Source organism: Oryctolagus cuniculus, chromosome 11 (assembly GCF_964237555.1).
Source record: "Oryctolagus cuniculus chromosome 11, mOryCun1.1, whole genome shotgun sequence".
Lineage (NCBI taxonomy): Eukaryota > Metazoa > Chordata > Mammalia > Lagomorpha > Leporidae > Oryctolagus > Oryctolagus cuniculus.
In genome coordinates, this window is record NC_091442.1 from 8066121 (window position 1) to 8085518 (window position 19398).

A 19398-nucleotide genomic window follows, 5' to 3' on the forward strand; every position below is an offset into this window, starting at 1 on the left:
GTTGGATCTAGAAATCAGGACTTGGCACAGTAGGATCCATTAGGTGGTGCTGGGTAACTCGACGCTCGTTTTGAATCCGTACTCCAACACAATGGGAGCATATTTCATATGTAGGCTGCATTAGTGCCTGGACATTTATTGCCTCTGGTGTTAATTTGCTTGTTTTGCCACATTATGTCATGGGAGGTCACTTTATGCTGTGAGCTATAATTTTTGAATTTTATGATACAAATGGGCCTGCTTCAGGAACCTGATTACAAAGTCTCACTGTCAAAGGGGTCAAGGAAAAGTGTGCTGTCGTGTTAATGATTTTAATTAATGCATTAATTTCACAAAGTTTTTGTTGAGAGTATAATATGTGCCGGTTCCACACCTGAAGTCTAAAAGGAGCTTCCTGGTAGGAAGCAAAGACATGCTGACAGGTGAACACACCAGGGTCCATGGTCCCTTTCTGCACACAGCAGCCAGGGACATCTTCAGAAACACCACAGACCTTGACATTTCCCTGGGTAAAACCCCTCGGCACACCTACCATAGTCTAAACTCATCACCACCCCCTGCATAACCGAGTTCCTGCTGGTGTTTGGGCTGATTTCACTCCCAAAATCTCAGGGTTCCACTTCCCCCAGCACCCCAGCTCTTGCTGCCTCAGGACCTTTGCACCTGCCGCCCCTCTCTGACGTCCTGTCTGCAGTCCGTCATCTCCCTGGAGAACTCAAAGTCAGCACCACTATTAGACACTTAATTTATTTTTTTGATGAGATCTGAAGTAGTCTTGATTGCTTATTTTCTTATTTCTTATCTAACTTGAAAATAAGATCTGCAAAGGGAGAGAAAATGCCTTTTGGTATATGGAGCCTAGCACAGTGCCAGGCTCAAGGAAATAGGAAAGCAGATAACACAGTATCACATGGGTGTACATGTGATGAGGAAAATAAAACAAAGTGTTGAGAAAGAGACACATGAGAGGCTGGATTGCATTAGCTCAGGGTTATAAACTGTGGCCCCTGGGCCAAGTGCAGCCTGCCATCTGTTTCTGTAGGATCCACAAACTAAAAATGGTTTTCACATCTTTAAAAGGTTAAAAACTGTAGAAAGAAGAGTGACATTTTATGACAGATCAAAACGACATGAAATTCAAATTTCAGTGCCCGCTGATAAAGTTTTACGGGAACAAAGTCACTACCACTCATTTACATATCATCTATTGCTATTTTTAGGCTACGATGGCAAATGGAATAGTTCTGGCAGAAACAATGTGACCCACAGGCCGGAAATATTTGCTCGTTGGCCCCTTACGGAAAAAGTCTGGAGACCCTTTATTTAGATCAACTTTCAGAGCAGAACCCTCAAAGATGATGATGTTTAGAGTGAGGTTTAAATGACGAGACCGGTTAATATAGGGACCAGAAAGACGGCATTGAATGTGTCTGAGATTGGACCAGCACTCAGGAAGTGGTAGTCCTTCCCACTGTGATGTACGACTTTCAGTTATGACTTTAAATCCGGCAGTTGTGTGCTGGCCCAAATGGGAGCGGTCAGCAAGCAGAGATGGGAAGACTTGATGGTGGCTACCGCAGTCCTGGCAGGAGCGGAGCATGCGTCAAACAACATGGCACTGCGGGAACAGAAGTGGAAGGAGTGAAACGGGAAAAGCTTTATGGAGATCTATTCAAGACAGATTAGCGATGAGATGGAGAGCAGGGGTAAAGAGGAGGAAAAGAGAAGGGTCCATCAATCCTGAGCTGGCGTACCACGAGAACAGCGGAGCTGTCATTTCAAAATCTGCTAGAAAAACTAATTCAGCAAAGTGAGTTGAGTTCAGGGTCATCTCCTTCCAGACCACTCAGCCCTGTACAGCGCTGCCTCTGCCCACTGCTCCCACGGACATGGATCGAACCCAGGCCAGTGAGCGCCTTCTGTTCTCCTAGACGCAGGCATTGCCTCATGGGTATGTGACCCCACAGGCCACCTGACACCCGATCTTCCCATTTGATGGGCACTCTTGGGAAACAGGTACTCTTTCCACCATCCTCAACTGGTGAGCTACAGCCCTGGCGCTGAGGCAGGCAATCTTGCCATTTGACAAAACACATGAAATCTGGGCTGAATGATAGGTAAAGATCAAGTTTGAGCAGCACACATCCTTCGACACCAGGGTTCATCTGAGCACGAAACCCACTCTGTTCTGGAAGAGTCGATAAATTCTGCTTCCTTAGCTAGGTCTGTCTTGGTTTGCAGTCAATTATAAACAAGAAATTTGGATAAACACAATTTAGAGGTAACATGACAAACAGCTTCAGCTATTGCTTCCAAAATAACTTGGGCCAAACTCTTCAGAGTTAAGGAAAGGATCAAGCTAAGTCTGGAGGAAGATCTGTTCTCTCGACAACGGCCACAGCATTCAGCTGAGAAACCGCCTGGCCGAGCAGAAACCACCGAGCGGATGTTGTCCACCCTTCTGAGTGATCTCCGCAGACGCATGCAAACACCTGCTTTCCTGGAGCTTGGAAATTCCTGGCTCCTGTTCTGCCTTCTGTAGCTTAGCTCTGCTCTCCACTGAGCCCTGATCCATTTGGGGTCGCCATCTTGGTTACACTTGATTTTGTGCAGGGAACTAGGACCTCCCTAACAGTTTCTGCATCTCCCTCACAAAGGAAAGAGCGTCAGACCATCTCTGAGACAGGAGGAAGCTGATGAGAGCACACGACTTGGAGCAATTACAACAGCAATGGTTCTCAAAGTGTGGCTCCCGGACAAGCGTTACTGGTATCACCTGGCAAGTTGCTAGAAATTCTAATTATCTGGTGCTACCTGGACCAACTCAACCTGACTCTTTGAGGATGGGGCTCAGCCATCTGGAGTTTGACAAGCCCCCAGGTGATTCCGGTGCACGGCCACATTTGAGAAGCACTGTGTTAAAGCACTATCTGGCTTGTCTCTTTTAATCCTCTTAAACAACCCCTCGAGGTAGGACAGTTAACCCTATTTTGTAGGTGGAGAAAAGATATCTTGGAGAAATCAAGGCTAGTGGAATCTGGATCCAAACCTGGGCAGCCTGACCTGTGTGCTTCCCTCGGCGGCTCCAGCTCCCTGGCTACCCTCATTCCCAAAGCAGAAGGCCTGGCTCCCCTTTCACTTGGCTGGCAGACCTGCTGCCTCAGAATGACACATCCTGTGGCTTTTTTGCTGATTCCTAGTGAGCCTTAGGACAGATTTCTCAACCTCTAAGGAACTTTCCACTTAAAAAAAAAAAAGCTTCCAAGAAAAATGAAAGAGGCAGCCACAGAACTGAATCCCAGCTTCAGGCAAACCTCACCCCAGGCCACTGGGGCTCTGGGGCTCGGGCAGCGCACCCAGGAGTTTGTGCTCATTGGCTTGCAGCCTCCCTCTGAGAGTCCCTCGTTTTGTGCCCTGCATTTCTTCCCAGTTAATGCTGTGTGGTTACAGACGCCACTTTGCTCACCGAGATTTATAGGGAATCGCTAATGTTCAGTTACAATTCGCCATTTCAGATGTGAAAATGGCTCATAACATTCAACACAAGGGCCTCTCTACAATGATATATAATTTAAAAATTAACACGAGCACAGAGGAGACTCTGCATTTTTGAACTAGGAACTTAGAGGTTAAAGCTTGATAAGGTGAGCTCAAGGAACCAGATGAGTTATTAAGCAGATGCCTCTGTTACATGTTTCCATGACTTCAGAGCTCACCCAGTGTCTTCCAGTTCACTTGCACTTGTCAGAGTGCAAGCCCACAAATGGTGTATTTATATTCGGGTATTTTTCCCCATTGTTAGGGACGTTCTATAATTCCTGACACAGACCTTTCCAATATAAACCATGCTGTCGGAAAGCAAGCAAAGCAGAAAAAAATCAATGCTTGATCTCCAGCAGGGGCCAAACAAAGCTGGACAGCAAAACCAGAAAGAGCTCATGGAGACGCTCAGAGGGGAACCATGGCTGTGTCTGCAGCATCATTGGCTCTGGGTGGAAATGGGCACCAAAGACTTTGGATGCTAGAAAATGAGACATGTGCTCATCACCAGCAAAGGGGACAGAGATGGTGACAGAGATAGAGAAAAAGAGGGAAAGAGAAAGTGAGATAGCCAGGAAGGAAAGAAAGGGTAGCATTCTTGCAGGCATAATGCTGGAGACACTTGGGTGCTTGTATTATTGGTTCACCCATTTGTGGCCTTGTGACCAAGTCATTGCTCCCTGGTCTGCTCTGGCATCAAGTGGTTACAATTATGGATTGCAAATTTATTGACATTTGACATCTATTCCAGCTTTCCCCTGGTCAACAAAACTCTGCCACCAAACTGAATAATTACAGAAGATTTCAGCTGTCATGGAGATTCCAAAAAGGTCATTAAATCATTTTGAAAAAAACAATGTGTTGCTCCATTTCATCTCACCAGTAAATCTTCCACTGGAACCACCTAGTGTTGATGCTTAGAGAGGGGATGAATTACAGAACGGCAGGAGGAGTTAAATTCCTAAGAAAAAGTAGGGAGGTGAGCACAGGGGGAACCTTTGGTTTTGTATTTTGTAATTCATGGAATAGTATAAAATTGGGGTGTACCTGGCTGATAGTGGATTCTTCCTGGAAAACAGAGGGTCATGGGCACATCTAGGCACTGGGTGAAGTCCCAGGACATGGAGGTACAGCACTAAGTCCTGGTCCTCCACAACCCACTCAGGGCCCTGGTAGTGTGAAGCTGATAGAATTTGTCACCCATATCCACATCTTCTTTGTGGGACATCCCTTCTTCCTAGATGCATGTGGCCCTGAGTCACCCAGAATTCCATCAAATCCACTGTTCTCCCCAGGCTCCCCAAAGCACCACTGTCTCTCCCTTGGCTTCCTGCATCTCTGCACTGGCCTTCTGCTTGTGAACCTGACCCTTCTCATCCATGCCCTTTCAGTGGCTTTCCAGTGGGCTCAAGGGAAAACCACGCAGTGTTCTCAAGCATGTCCTGCAAAGTTCTGTCTTGCTTGCTGTCCACCCCTAGACCCACGTCCCACCTCTCCAGCACCAGCGTATGGCACCTCCATCTACACCAGCCTTGCTCCTGTCTCTCTTGCCTGGGTCCACCTCAACGTCATCTTTGATTATGATGACCTGTATCTTGAGCACAAAAAATGTCAGCCTTCAGTAGTACTGTCTGCTTGTATCCCCTCCCTGTTTCATAGCACCTGCATTCTCAGGAATACAGTGGCGAGCCAGGCGGGGCAGCCCCTGCTTGCCTGAGCTCAGAGGTGGATGTAGGCTCAGTAACCGGGACAAACAGGTGAAAGTCCATGACGCCACTCACGTCCTGCTCCTGCAAAGTTAGAAGACTTTGCTGGCACCAATGCTTCTTTTCCTAATGCTCTGCCCCTGTTCTCCACCTGGCTCATTCCTCGTCCTTGTTCTAGACTCTATTTTGTTGGATTCCTTGAGGCTTCTTGTCTTCACTGGAGCCGTGCTTTCCCTGTGAGATCGCCAAGCACAGGCTGAGCTTTGCTGGTTGATTTGTCTTTCTAGAAGTGGGGCCAAACTCTGTTGTTCACACCTGTCGTCCCAGAACCAGCCCAAGTTTCGAACACACGATATGTGCGTACTGTTTAATGAATGGTGTCATATTTGGCTTTCCCAAAATTGAGTTGGTTCTGTGACATCACAATTGCTGTTGTTGCTGTTACGATGCAGACTGTTAGACATATTCACCCAACCTCGATTCTAAGGATGTTATATCTTTACAGTTATGAGGCTGGTTCTTGTTGATTGAAGGATTCTATGTGTCTGAGACTGGACTGGGCAGGCTCTTAGTAGGTTCCATCTAATTTTATCTTTATAATAAAATATGACATTGGCCTTCTTGCCCCCACTTGATGGAAGAGGCAGCCAAGGTTCAGGGAGGTGACATGGCCCACCCCAGGGCCTTCAGTGAGGAGGCAGAGAGGTGGGCCCAAGGCCAGGCTTCGGCAGTTCCAGGGACCATGTTCTTCCCCCAGAAGCTCGGCTGTTGTGTTTCCTCCTGGGGACTTAGCCTCAGGAACTCCCCATCTCCTGAGACTGCAGGATAGGCTGCCCCTGTACTCACAAAAGCCTCCCATTTTTTTTTTTTTCATCCTCTTGCACTTCTGGGATGATGAATCCCGATTGGTTCTCTGACTTCCAAGCCGGAGCAAAGACCATCCAATAGGGACCCATCTCCATGGTTACCGCATACAACAGAATCTGGAGGAAGGCGACAAAGGGGAAGTGGAGGCTCCAGCAAGTATGGGGGGAGTAGGCAGTCACAAACAATTAGACATGACAAACTTCTCTGGTGAACAAAGATAGAATTATTTGACTGTGAAATCAAGTAATGTAGCATTGAAAATAATACAACTTGAAACATCATTTTTTTCTCCATCGGTGAAAAACACCAGGTAAAACCATGGACCCTGCAAGTGCCAAAAGGCTTGTGTTTTAGGGATGCTTAATTTTTTTTCCTTTCCTTTTCTCTCCCCTGCAAATACCTGTATCTCACACTGGAGTGAGTAACCTACAGAATTTGGCCAGCGAATAGGTTGGTGTTGGGAGATTTGGGAGCCAAATTCTGGCTTGAGGTGAATTATCTATTGCCTATACTTGATTTGCTCCTTTGCCATTTATAAGCTGTGTTGTCTTGCTGGTCACTCCTCCTATTTAGGGGCTGGTTTCTTTGCCTGTAAGCTAAATATAATCATGGTTCTTTCTTTAAAGAGTTTCAGGGTACGATCAACCAAGATAATACACAGAGCATTATGCCTGACTTTGGCCCTTCTGGAGGTAAGGGCTTGGCCCTGAGAATCAGTCCACCACCAGCTAAGGGCTGCCCAGGGCCAGGGAGGTGCAGGCACGGAAGGCAGTTAGCAGGTGCAGGCAAAGCAACTCCAGCAGCTGAAGGCTGTCCATGAAGAGTTTCAGGTGTGTCTATCAGAAAGAAGGCAAGACACGCAGAAGCCAGGAATAGGCACTAGGTTGCGGATTCAAGAACCCAGAGGCACTTCTAGTGTCTTCTGCATGTAGACTGCACTGGGGCCAGGTTCTTACCTGGCTCCCACTTTTATGGAAAAATGCCAGTTTCCCCAAAGTTCTATTTGTGAGTATTGGTGGGGCCTCTCTCTGCCTCACAGTGTTGATGTTAAAATACATAAATTCTTTTGTCCAAAAAAAATGTACCAAGGAGATGCCTTCCACTTCACTGTTACTAACAAAATAATCTAAAAGGTGATCCCAAACAGTGCTCAGTAAGTAATAGTCCTCAGTCAATATCAATGACAAGGACAACAATGACAATAAACACAGTGCCAGGCTCTGTTCTAAGCACATTTGTTAGCAGATTTAGCCACCATCTCCATCATCATCTCATCATCACCATCATCACCATCATCATCACCATCACCATCACTACCACCATCACCATCATCTGTCTTGCAAACCCAAGTACAGACATTCCCAGGCACGGCTCAGCCACAAGCAAATCCGCACTGTAGCAAGGGGGATTTTTAAGGTAGCTGGTGACAGAGGAAGAGGGAGGTCTGAGGGGAGGCAATGGCAGGTTCATGCTTTGTCCCCGCTTTTCTCAGGGACCTACTTTCTCCCCCCACCCCCTCCCCCCGGAGCTGTTCCAGAAGAATCTGTATTCATAGGCTCTCCTTATTTCTTCAAATAGTATGGCACAGTCCAGCCCACTCCTTGATTTCAGTCTTAAGCAAACAAAAGGGATTATTATTATTTCTAACAGCAGGTGATCAAGGAGAGAGAAGAGTGAGGCTCATCAAGCACTTGCCTGGGGGCTGGGGCTGGTGCTGAGCAGTCCCTGTGCCTTCTCCAACCCAATCCCCAACACAGACTGAGGTGGGAGAAAGGGACTGCAAGACCCCCGACTCCCCTAGTCTGAGCCCCCCTCTCTTAACGGTCTTCAGGGAGTTTCTTCTGCATTCTCACAGCATTGCTGTAAGACAGGTATTATTAGTTGGGTCTTAGGGCTGATAAAACAGAAGCTCAAGAGGACAACCGACTGGTCCAGGCACACACGGTGAGAAAGTGCCCCTGCTGGGATGTGAGGCCAGCTCTGCCTGACCTCATCATCCTCCCTGGCTCTGAGAAGCGTGATGAAGATGGCAGCTCAGGTTTCCTGGGCACATAACTCCACCTCCAGGGCTCCATGCACCGGGTCCTCCAATCCTCATCACCGCCAAGAAGGGATGCTGTTGACCCCACTTAACAGATGAGCAAATGCAGGGTTGCACGATTAAGCAGCACTCCGAGATATATCCATCAGATGACTGGCATGTGCTGTTCATGCATGGTCATGATCAGTCTGCAGATGAAGCATTTGGGCCAAGCCCAGGAGTGATCACAGGGGAAAGAGGCGACACAGAGGTTTGAGCCACGAAAGTCAGACTCCAGACCCCACGTGCTCACCACGAGGTGTCTCATGTCCTGTTTCTAGGCCATGCTGCTTCCTGGCCCGGCCGACCTCGCTCCTTCTACTTGGCCCCTTGCCTCACGTGGTCACGTGTAGGCCCTTGTCAGCAACTGCAGACCATCCCCCAAGCTCCAAAGCACAGAGATATCTGAACTTCCCAATTACCAACGAGCCACACTGTATTCCTTGATTGGCTCCCAAATCTGACTCTACACACCAACATGAACCATAAGCAAGTTGAGTTGGGTCTCTACTGTAGGCATACTCCCTTCACCTTCTGCCTAGCACAAAAGTATTTGGGGTCCAAAGATAAGGACAGAAAGGTAGTTTTAGCCACAGAAACGCCTGCCCCCATACCCTTTATGATTCCTCTGTTCAAATCTATCACCTGACGCCCTTGCCCCAAACTCTCAAACACTCCGACCTCCAGGGGCCAAGCTGACCCCCTGTGCTGCTGAGCCTTGATGGTCTCTGCTGTCCATCCCCCAAGGCTGGACAGGGAGAGGCTGAGACTGCAGGCCTTGGTCAGTAGTTTGAGACCAGCTTCAACATTTACCATCTGGCCAGGGATGTGTACTGTGCCCTAAACCAAGACCCAGTTTGTCCCAGTTTGTCCGAGATTTCCCTGGTTTTAGTTCCTTATCCCAGGAGCCTGCCTGCCAAATCTGGAAGACTGGTTATCCCACTGGAGAACCCAGCCTGCTTTCCTCCGCTAGGCAACCTAATGGAGTCACACAAGATGGAGCCACCCCTTCCCAGCCAGCTACAAGGAGAGGTACAGCACATAAAAGCCCCCAGTGCTAGGACTGTTGGGGCTGACCCGGGGGAGGGGAGCAGAGAACACAAGGAAACAGGGCTGGTGTCTCCACGTGGCCTTGCTACCGGATTCAGAGGCTGCAAATCGGTAGCCTAGGAGTTACATCTGGTCTCTGATATTCCAAACAACAACAAAGCAAGCTAAGACCACACCAAATCAAAAGGCACCAACAGAAAACCCTCAGTTGAAATAAGGGGAGGCTGCACACAATAGCCTGAATTCCCTCGGAAAACACCCTCCAGAGCTCTGCAGGGGTTTCCAGCTTTTCTTTGCCACAATGCGGACTACTGGAGTCCTTCATGTCACCTGCCTGGCCTTGGGGCACTTGTATCGTGAGCCCTCATGGCTGGGTCCCAGCAGCTACCACTTGCTGTCAGCAAGCATCCAAGAGTCTCTATGCTGTGAGTCCTTAACCAAATTCACATTCATTTACAAGTGGGAGGTGTGGGCAGGTGGGGCTGATCCCATGGCAAAGCAGGCTCACCCCAGACCCCCAGATGGAGACAGACAGATCTGCTCACTGGATCCCAATGACTAGAAGCTGCATGAGTTGGAAAACATCTATTTTTTGCTTATGTTCACAGCTACGAGGTGTGGAATCAGCCCAGTGGAAACGCTCTATGCGACACAGATCATGTGCCTCCTGCATGCAAACAAACAAAGAAATATGTGAATATTCCAGAAAAAAAGAAAAACACCCAAACGACCGCTTTTGGCATAGCCGTGGGTCCTGGACTGCACAGCCAGCAGTGGCCGCTAAAATTCCCTAACAGCAACGTGCGTCGTGGGCTGCTGGCGTTCCCTTTCCCCGCCAGGTGAGCCTCACGTAACCTTTCCACTGATTTAATAGGAGAATGCGGCATGCACTGATGTGCAGAAACTCCTGCTCACCCAGGGGCGAGCTGGGAAGGAGGCTGCTGCACGCCGAACCCTCAGCTATTTTGGTACCCTTAACACACTCCCTTATCTCCGTGTCCTACATATCATTTAACAAACTGCCCTGCGATTCGTGCAGGGCGTGGCGTCATGACTGATTTAAAATCCCCGCATTGCTAAAACTGCATTGTTCTTCATCAAGTTGAGTCATTTTTATGTGAAGTGTCAAGCTCCCTAACAAATAACTCCTGCCAGACAAATCAAGTTCCTCGTCTTAGAGCTGCGGCTAAATAGTTTATAGCTTTAATCTGCTCACCGAGGTGTGCAGTCTATGACAGTAATTATAAATGCAAGGAGAAATTATAGCTGAATGCTTTAACTGCATTAGGAGCCGTTTGATGAACAATCATGAGCGCCTGCTCATTTCCAACAATAGAGGGCAAGTTAGTGTCAATGCATTAGAGAGATTTCAGTTCTGCATGGCTTTTTCTCCCATTTACCACGGAATGTCACTTGTCTCCTATAAAGTAGAAAAAAAAAGCGTCGTGGAAAGCTTTAAACTTGATAGTTAAAAAAAAGACAAAGAGAGATATGCAGGGGAAAACTGTTTATCATTATGACTTCTTTTTTTCTGTTTTTGTTTGGCGGCAGGTTCGGTTCCAAATTAGCTGGTTGAAGGTAACTGCTTGTTTGCTTGCTCGGGGCCTTAAGACACGTTTGAGAAGTCTGCTTAGAGATGAAGGCCAAGTTCAAAACCAGCCCAGGGAGTGGCTCCCACGAGGGTGTGCGTCCCTCTGCTGGGATGGTCTCTCCATCTGCATCTACCTAAGCTAATGACACGCTTTAGCTCTTTATTTTCCCCTCCTCACTTTTGCAGAAAGACGTTTTTAATTTAGCTGAAGAATTACACAAATGTATTTTAAAGACATAAATCCATATAAAAAATATGAGCTAATTAAAACATTGCACTCCCTGTCGCTCATGGATTTTCAATTTAGCGAAAGAAAAAAGAATTGCATCTGGTTAAATGAAAAGATGATACTGATGGCAGATTGGAGTAAATGAAAAATAATGTTACTCTATATTAAAGCACCAAATTATACACGTCAGGATTGAGCACTGGAAAGTCCAAATGAGGGGAAGTACAATGGGGGCTCAGAAGTGTTGACCTGCTCGGGGTGTTAAGCCAGAGCCGCTGGATAAAACGCAGATGTTAAGAGTGACAACGCGTTGGTTTCTTGTGGTTTGAGAGAAGCTAGAATCTTCTATTTGACCCTATTTCCATGGTTCTTAGTTTGTTTCCCCAAAGTGAATTCCTGAGATTCAGGAGGAAGATTCAAAGACGATTTACACACACACACACACACACACACACACACACACACACGATATTTCAAAAAGTTCGTGGAATACCGAATTAGAAGACCAGCTTATTTGGTGCCCAGAACTCTGAGATGCACGCAGTCCATCAGCCGTGCGTTTTCCATAAGCGTTCTGGAGCTCTCTCACACGTGGCTTTCTAAATTTTGCACCCCAATACGCTTATCTTTTATTTCCATTTTTCATGAACTTTGGGAAGCACTGCGTGTCTTACATTTTCATTGGACTGTGGATCGCTTGTTGGCTAGCACTGCGCAGAGGAGCCAGGGTGCTGTGAGGGAACAGGCGCCCTGCTTCCCGCCAGCTTCCAGCTGCCACATCTGATTCACAGCGGGGCCGTCAAGGGGCCCGGGGAGACCCTGTGCCCTTCTCACTTTACCGACTACTCTCTGAGCCGCTGGAAGCACATCTGGCCATGAGGAGGACCTGGGAACCACGAGGCGAGGAGAAATGGAAAAGCAGAAGAGGGGCCGGCGCTGTGGCATAGCCGGAAAAGCTCTGCCTGCAGTGCCTGCATCCCATATGGGCGCCTGTTCGAGTCCCGGCTGCTCCATTTCTGATCCAGCTCTCTGCTATGGCCTGGGAAAGCAGAATATGGCCCAAGTCCTTGGGACCCTGCACCCTCGTGGGAGACCTGAGGGAGCTCCTGGGCCCTGGCTTCAGATCGGCACAGCTCCAGCTGTTGCGGCCATTTGGGGAGTGAGCCAGTGGAGGGAAGACACCTCTCTCTCACTCTCTCTCTCTCTCTCTGCCTAACTCTGACTTTCAAATAATAAATAAGTCTTAAGAAAAAAAAAAGCAGAAGAAACTTGATGGGACTAGGACAGTCCTGGGTTCCAATCCTACCTCCAGGATTCCTTTGTGTTCTGGGATAAATCGTGAAACTCTGAATTTTGGTTTACCTCTCTGCAAAGGCAGAATAATATGAGTAACCATGCCTGGCTCGTAGGAAGAAGCCAATAAGTGGTAGTTCTGCTGTTGCCGTCATAATCAAATTGCAGGTTGAGGTGGTCGTGGGGCACCTGAGGATACCCTGCACGTTCTACAGACCCCAGGTGAGGCTGTGGAATGTGCTGTGGGCCTGTAGAGACCAACAAACTGCTTTTCCTGTGACGCTACTGTGTGCTGCACTTTACGGAAAGTGGTCGCATTTGTTTAATCCTCACAGCCTTCCAACGGGAGGGACACTCAGTCTACATTCTGTAGCGACAGAAGTGGGGGATGTCACAGAATGGGGGGTGAGTTAGGGTTTGAGGCAGGTGCAACGTCTCCCACCACCAGCATTCTCGATGCTCCTCTCCACCACTGGCTGCTCCCTTCAGCATTTACCCCATCTGTCTGCCACTAGCCATAAGGCAGACTCTCCTCCTGGCGTTTGGTTTGTTCCCTAGCACTGGCACAATGGCTTTCCAGATGTGTGACAGTGAACAAGCGAGGCTCAGTGACTGTGGGACCTGGGGAAACCCATGCAGAATCAACCTGCCTCGGTTTCCCCCTCCAGAACACAGCTGAATCCCTGCCTACCTCACAGGGCTGTTTACAACAATGGAGAGAAACAGTGCTTGCGGGGTCCCTGCCGCAGGCCCCTCCCCCACCCCCCCACCTCATTTAGTCACTATAATGGGCACAGCTGCGGATTCACTGTTACATTTCCATGGCTATACAGCGTCTGGTGCATTTATAAAGGCACAACCAGTATTTGTTAAAGGATGCAAGGAATGCAAACAGAGCAAAGAAGGGAGAGAGGGCGGGATGAAGGAGTGGTTAATATGTCTTACAGACATTATTTAGGCCAGACTACGGGGCTTTTTCTGGACTACCATACATTCCATGTTGTTAGGGTGGCCAGATCCAGCAAATAAAAATACAAGTTGTACAGTTAAGTCTGAGTCTTGGATAAACAAGGAATATATTTTTAAAATAGAAGCCCATGTATATTTGGGAGATTCTTATACTAAAAACATGTGTGTTATGTGAAGTGCAAATTTAACTGGACATCCACCCTGTATTTTATCTGGCAACCTTACATGCTTTTCACGTGGAAAATGTGTTTTTATCAAGCCGCCCATAACGAAGGTGGCAGCTCATTGACTGGAATGCATTGCTGCCGACAATTTCAAGGCTAGGTGGGCTGTTAAACTTGTACGCTATATTACACGGTAATGACTATAATTTCAAGTTCTTATGTATTTTAGACTCATTGATTTGCTCTCTGTTTAATTTCTATTATTCCAGAGCATATGACTTTTAAAGATATATACAAATACATATTGAAATTGCCTTTGACTACTTACGTCCTATTACGTCCTAACATAAAGATACGCATTGAATATTCTCTAAATAATTTTTCATGAGAAGTTGCATCTAATATTTGGTAGAGCTTTTTTTTTTTTTTTTTTAAGGATCTAAGATATATCCCAGAAAGGAAAGAAAATTCAGGTCAACATTTGTGTCTTTCAGAAAAGATAGATACGGTAAAGCTTCCAAATTTTCCATAAAATCTTGACCATGCTTTTGAAAACGTCAAGTCATTTCGCAGGATGTGTGCTCCATGCATACCAATTAAGATTAGAGTTCCAGATAACAGTGATGTCATCTCACAGCCATTTAGGGGGATAATATGCATAATTCCAAGCGGTGGGTAAAGTATCCCATAAAGGCCATTCTAAAGAGGCACGCGCCGAGGGTGGAGGCATTCTTTGGCTAGGAGAACAAAGCAGCAAGAAACCACCTTTGTACCGATGGGGACCCCTCCCAGGCAGAGTGCAGTATCTTTTATAGTAACACAAACACGCCCAGACCTTCACCGTCTTTCCTGTATACACAGCACAGGTACAGCCCCATAGCTTTGAATGAATCCCAAATACTCAACCCTATATTTCTGTGACTGCCCTAGAGCCACAGCATAATGGCAATCATATAAGGTGGATAACAACAGCAGCCCTATCATAAGGTGCTTTGAAAACCCGTGAGAAGTATTTATTCTGCACAAATATAGAGACGTGAAAATAACCATCTTTTCTATTAACAGATTTGTAAATAACTCTTGTGTATTTTCCCCAAATTATTGGTTTTCTTTCACTTCCTTCAAACAGTATGTTTTAGATTTTGTCTGCAGATGGATAGAAGCTTTTTCTTTCTCCCTCATCCCTACTTATAGCAGTTAAAAAAATGGCGAGAAATTGTTTTTTCTACATCACAAATAAACATTCCATACTTGTCCTTCTCACCATGGGTTGAACTTACCGCTACTGGGTTTGAAACATCTTTCTTCTCTCTAGGTCTACTACGTATGTCCACTTTTTTTTTTAAGGGACCAGAAAAGCATAACAGCAAGTTACAAAAATCTTAAAATGCTATCAAGCAAATAAATTGGATGTCACAGAGCTCCAAGCTCATGCGTGGATTCAATAGTGCATTTCAGCCTTTCTTTCAGTAATATGAGCTGAACAAACCATGCTTGGAGAGTAAGACATGCATCTGCCGGTAACACATTTAATTCCCACGACAAAGACGTGCAAACAAACAAACCAATGAAAAGATTCTTCATTTGAGCCCAGGTAGCTGTTGGAGTTCTAGGGTGTTCTTATTAGCTTTTCAAATCTGATTGGGCATTACTAAACAGCTAACTAATTAAGAGCAAGCCTATAGTCTAGTAGGACGGAAGCTGGACTGGTAACGTTTAGCTCAGGGCAGGTTCCCACCTCGAGGGGTGGTCCGAGGTGGAGGACAACCTAAAGATGAGGAGGGTCCCTAATACAAAGGGGTATTACACTGGTGGGGAGAGAAAAAGAAATCAAACAAAACAAAACAAACACTCTGCCAAGTGCAGATGGAAGAGATGTATTGATGCCCAGCCTTGCTTCTGCTCAAAATTTGCGAGTGGTTGCTGTTGCTCATTTGCAAAGGCACTTGGCCTTGCACCCTGTGTCCTGTCCTCTCCCCTGGAGGTGACACAGGTGGTCTAGCATTGGTTTCTTCTGTGATACATGCTGTTGATGTTGTGGGACCCATGCACTTTGACAGCAGGTCAGGCAGGCAGCCATTTGTTTCTTTATGTAAAATAAAATCTCAAGGGCATCTATTGCACCTATCTTTATTAAACATGGGCTCGGGTATGGGTCTATCCTAAAGAAAACCAAATAGGGAAAGACACAAACAAGCTGTTTCTTTTTCTATCTCAGGGTTCCACAGAGAATCTTATTTCTCTACTGGCCCCATCACGGGCACGTGTTCTTTCTTAGGAAACAAAAGACAGGGAGATGGAAGGTAGCCATGGCTAAAAGCGAGCTGTGGAAAGCATCAATGACAAGGAACAATGACAAAGTCAAGTTTGAGCTACTTATGGGTTGATTTAGAAACCTCTTTCTAGTGACTGTCCCCGGCCACTCTCCCCTCTTCATTCTGTTGCTCACCTTTTATCATTTATTAATTAAAATACGGGCCAGCCTTGGCCTGGCCCTGCAGCTGGGGCCTGGGGTAGCTAAGGAGACCCTGCCTCCTGAAGGCTTCCCAAGAAGCAGCAGTGACAGCTGAACTTCACCTCCCTAAATCCGTCTTATTCTATTCACCAGCTCTAAACTGGAGGGCATGAGAGAGGGACTAGAACTCAGCACATTCTGGCCTCTCCAGTAAGCTTGCTGTCCTGCCGGCCTCTGGGAGACATTGGCTGCCTCTGAGCAGACCCACCTCCCTTTAAGAAGCTGCTCCCGAGGCGCCTGGGGCAGTCGCCTGGGAGCAAACCCATACCTGCAGGGCTATTCTTCATCCACGTCTGCTACAAACTGGGAATGGTGTTCGGGTGACTTGCTGTGCGTTTTGCTTAGGTGGAGTTTTACTGCATGTTTGCTCACAAATGTCCGACAGCACAACTTACACTTGAACTTAGAGTCCGTGTCCTCTTCGCCAGCTATTGTTTCCGGAGACCTCTGAGCCGACGATACCCGGGAGATCTCTTGCTCCACCTTGCTTGGCTGGTCCACGGCCATGCGGGTCATGTCCTTCATTTGGAAACCCAGGTGAGACTCTAAGTGGCTGATGTAGGTGGAAGGGGTTCGGAACTGGGAGGCACAGTCACTGCAGTAAAAGATGGGGTGTCCTTTGTCCATGTTTTTCAGAAACTTTGTCCCGCCCGTTTTCCGAAGCTGGTACTTGACGTTCGCCAGCCAGTGGCTGATCGTGGTCATGGACAGTCCCGTGAACTTTGAGATTTGCATACGCTCTTGAGGACCCAGGTCGGACAGCAGGTATTTGCCCTCTGACGTCTGGAAGAGGCTCGAGGCGAACTGCGCTTGCAGAATCAGGAGGTGCTGCGGGTTCCAGTTGGACTGCCGGCCTTTTCTTTTATGTAAAGTCGAGACCTCGCTGGAGACGTCCTCAAAGCGCCTGACGTCCATCTCCAGCTTCATGGGAGGGACCCTGGAGGAAGCGGCCGGCTTCGGGGTGGTTGCTTTGGGGAGGACTTTGACCATGTCGGCGATGTCGGACAGAGCGTGCTTCTGAGGGGGGGACGTGCAGGATTGTGCTTGCGAGGACTCGGCTTTCTTGCTCTTGGACTTGGTCAGGTCGATGGGCTGATCGTTGTTCTCGAACAGGTAGCGCCTGGACACGCTGGCTGGCCTCGCCGAGGCGGGACTCAACACGGGCTTGTCCATGACACTGAGACTGGACTTGTGGAACAAGGGCATTGTGCTTGAGCTGGGGCTGGCACAGGCAGCAGAGCGCAGGGGCTCCGTGGCCTTGCCCAGGTGGTTGTTCAGGACGGACTGCAGGGCGCTGAGCGGGTTGATGCAGGGCAGGGCGGGGCTGTGGTTGGTGAGGGCACAGCCATTGCTGAGTGCTGCCGCCGCCGGCTCCAGGGCCTGGGGCTTCTCTTTCTCGCCGCCCTCCCTGGCCGGCTGGTCCTCCTCCTTCAGGGCACAGGGCTCCACCTTCTTGGCTTCCGCAGGCGCTTCGCTTCTGGGGAAAGAGTCCCCGTCGCCCTGGCCGAAAGACGAGGCCTCGTGGTGGGGACTTTCCTTCCCACACTCCTTCACCCCCTCCTCTTTGTCTTCTGGCTCCTTCTTCACGTGCGGGTACGGGGCCAGGTTGGCGGGCACCGAGACGAGTGGCATGACTTTCCACTTCGGGGCAATGGGCCTCAGCTTGTTGGCGAGATTCGGTCGGATCTGCAGCACCTGGGACCCCAGGGGCAGCGGCGGCTTGCTGCCCTCCGACAGCTGGTAGGCTGCGTGGATGCTGGGGTACGCGCTCCAGCTGGGCGCCCCGTTCTGGGCTTTGTTGATGGCTGTGGTGACGGTGTTCTCCAAGGACTTCAGAATGTCCCCTCCGCCCTTGGAGCCATCCTCCAAGTCCTCCTCCCTCAGATACTGGTATTTTATGGTCGGGTCCAGAGGCTTTTGCAGGGTATCTTCATAGTCCTCGCTTTTCACCACTTTCTCCTCCTTGCCGCCGTCCTCGGCTTTTTCCTTCTTGCCCTCCTTCTTCGGCTCGGTCGTGGAGGCCGTGCAGTCAGAGGCGGAGTTGCTGGACGGCTTGGGGGTCAGGGGGTCGCTGCTGGGGGCTTCCGACAGGGACTGCATCTTCTCCACGGCCAGTGGGTCTAACACCAGCTGCTTCCCCTTCTTGGAGGCGGTGCTGGTGACCTTGAGAAAGTGGCCGGTGACCATCATGTGGGTGGTGAGCTGTTGCAAGGTGTCGTGGGAGCTCCCACACTCCATGCACTTTAAGATCTGGGACTTGCAGGCCTCGAACTGCCAGGTGTAGCTGGCGCCGTTCTGGTAACCGTAGCGGTTGTTGGAAGACAACTGCACGCTGGCGTTCTTCTGAGAAGAATAGGAATCTGCGAACGACCCCGTGGTGGAATCGGGCGAACACGGCCGGTTGACGTCAAACACGCGCTTCTTCGCCGGAGTGACCATTTTCGGCGAGATGGTCGGTACTGGCTCCTTCAAAGGCACTTTTTGGTAATGTTTTGTTTTGATCATGTGGACGCTCAGATCCTGGAGGGAGTCAAAGGAGTCGCCACAAAACATGCATTTCAGAACCTTCTGAGCATCCTCCTTGTCCATATCTTGGAACGCCCTTTTCCGGGGCTTTGCGTAGCTCGTGGGTCTGAGCTTGTCCTTTTTGCGGTTGTCATCTTGATAGTGGCCCGTCTCGTTCATGTGCACAGTCAACTCCACCAGGGTGTCGTAGGCGGCGCTGCACTGGCGGCAGCGGAACCTGCTGGCGCCCGTGAACACCGTCCCGCACACCTTGCTGCTCTGCCGGTACAGCTGCACCGAGCTGAACAGGCTGGGCTTGGAGACGGATCTCGAAGGCAAGTTCTGCTGCAGGCTTTTGGAGAGCGCGTCTTGGTGCCAATCAAAATCACTCTTGCCGTTGCTGTTGCGGGTGTCACAGTTCCGCCTCTCGCTGCTGGACAGCTTGAAGCCAAGGCCCAGGCCTGACCAGTAGGAATCAGACAAGATGTTGGCGTAGACGGCGGTCATTTTATCCATGCAGTTGTGGGCCTCGCCAGGCACCCTGGGGTGTGTGTTCGCTCTCTTGTCCGAGGCATCTCGGCCACAGACGCTCTTGACGTCCGACACCTGGTCGCTGGCATCGCTCAGCAGAGACTCGTTCTCGGCGTCTTGGTTGGACAGGTGGCTTCCTGGAGAGTTCTGGTAGCTGAAGCAGCCTTTGTGCTCTGTGCCCGTTTCTAGCTCCTCGTCTGTGCCCGTGTCATTGCTGCCCTGAAGCTGAGCTACTGAACCGCTGTCCTCCTCCTCCTCCTCTTCCTCTTTTATTTCTTCCTCTTCCTTCAGCTGTTCCTCCTGGGCATAGCCTGTAGGAGAAGAGGAAGACGTGAGATAGCAGTAACAGGTTTCGCTT

General features: G+C 48.9%; 1 protein-coding gene and 1 long non-coding RNA gene across 10 annotated transcripts in view; one reads left to right on the forward strand and one right to left on the reverse strand.

Annotated features, from left to right (window-relative positions):
- TSHZ2 (teashirt zinc finger homeobox 2) overlaps window positions 1-19398 on the reverse strand; it is a 478036-nt gene that overhangs the window by 182304 nt on the left and 276334 nt on the right. For 6 of the 8 annotated variants that reach the window (XM_070051681.1, XM_070051682.1, XM_070051680.1 and 3 more), the window contains one exon: window positions 16273-19351. In XM_070051681.1, the coding sequence (XP_069907782.1) occupies window positions 16281-19025 (2745 nt within the window). In that variant the 5' untranslated portion in view covers window positions 19026-19351 and the 3' untranslated portion in view covers window positions 16273-16280. The remainder of the gene's footprint in view (window positions 1-16272; window positions 19352-19398) is intronic. The other 2 variants (XM_008274168.4, XM_051832655.2) reach the window with 1 other exon arrangement.
- Window positions 54-12239, forward strand: LOC108178876 (uncharacterized). Of its 2 annotated transcripts, none has more exons than XR_007914148.2 (3): window positions 54-9225; window positions 9852-10082; window positions 10795-12239. It is a non-coding gene; the product is annotated as an uncharacterized lncRNA (long non-coding RNA). The 2 variants fall into 2 exon arrangements; XR_001795631.3 differs by having other exon boundaries at window positions 54-6423.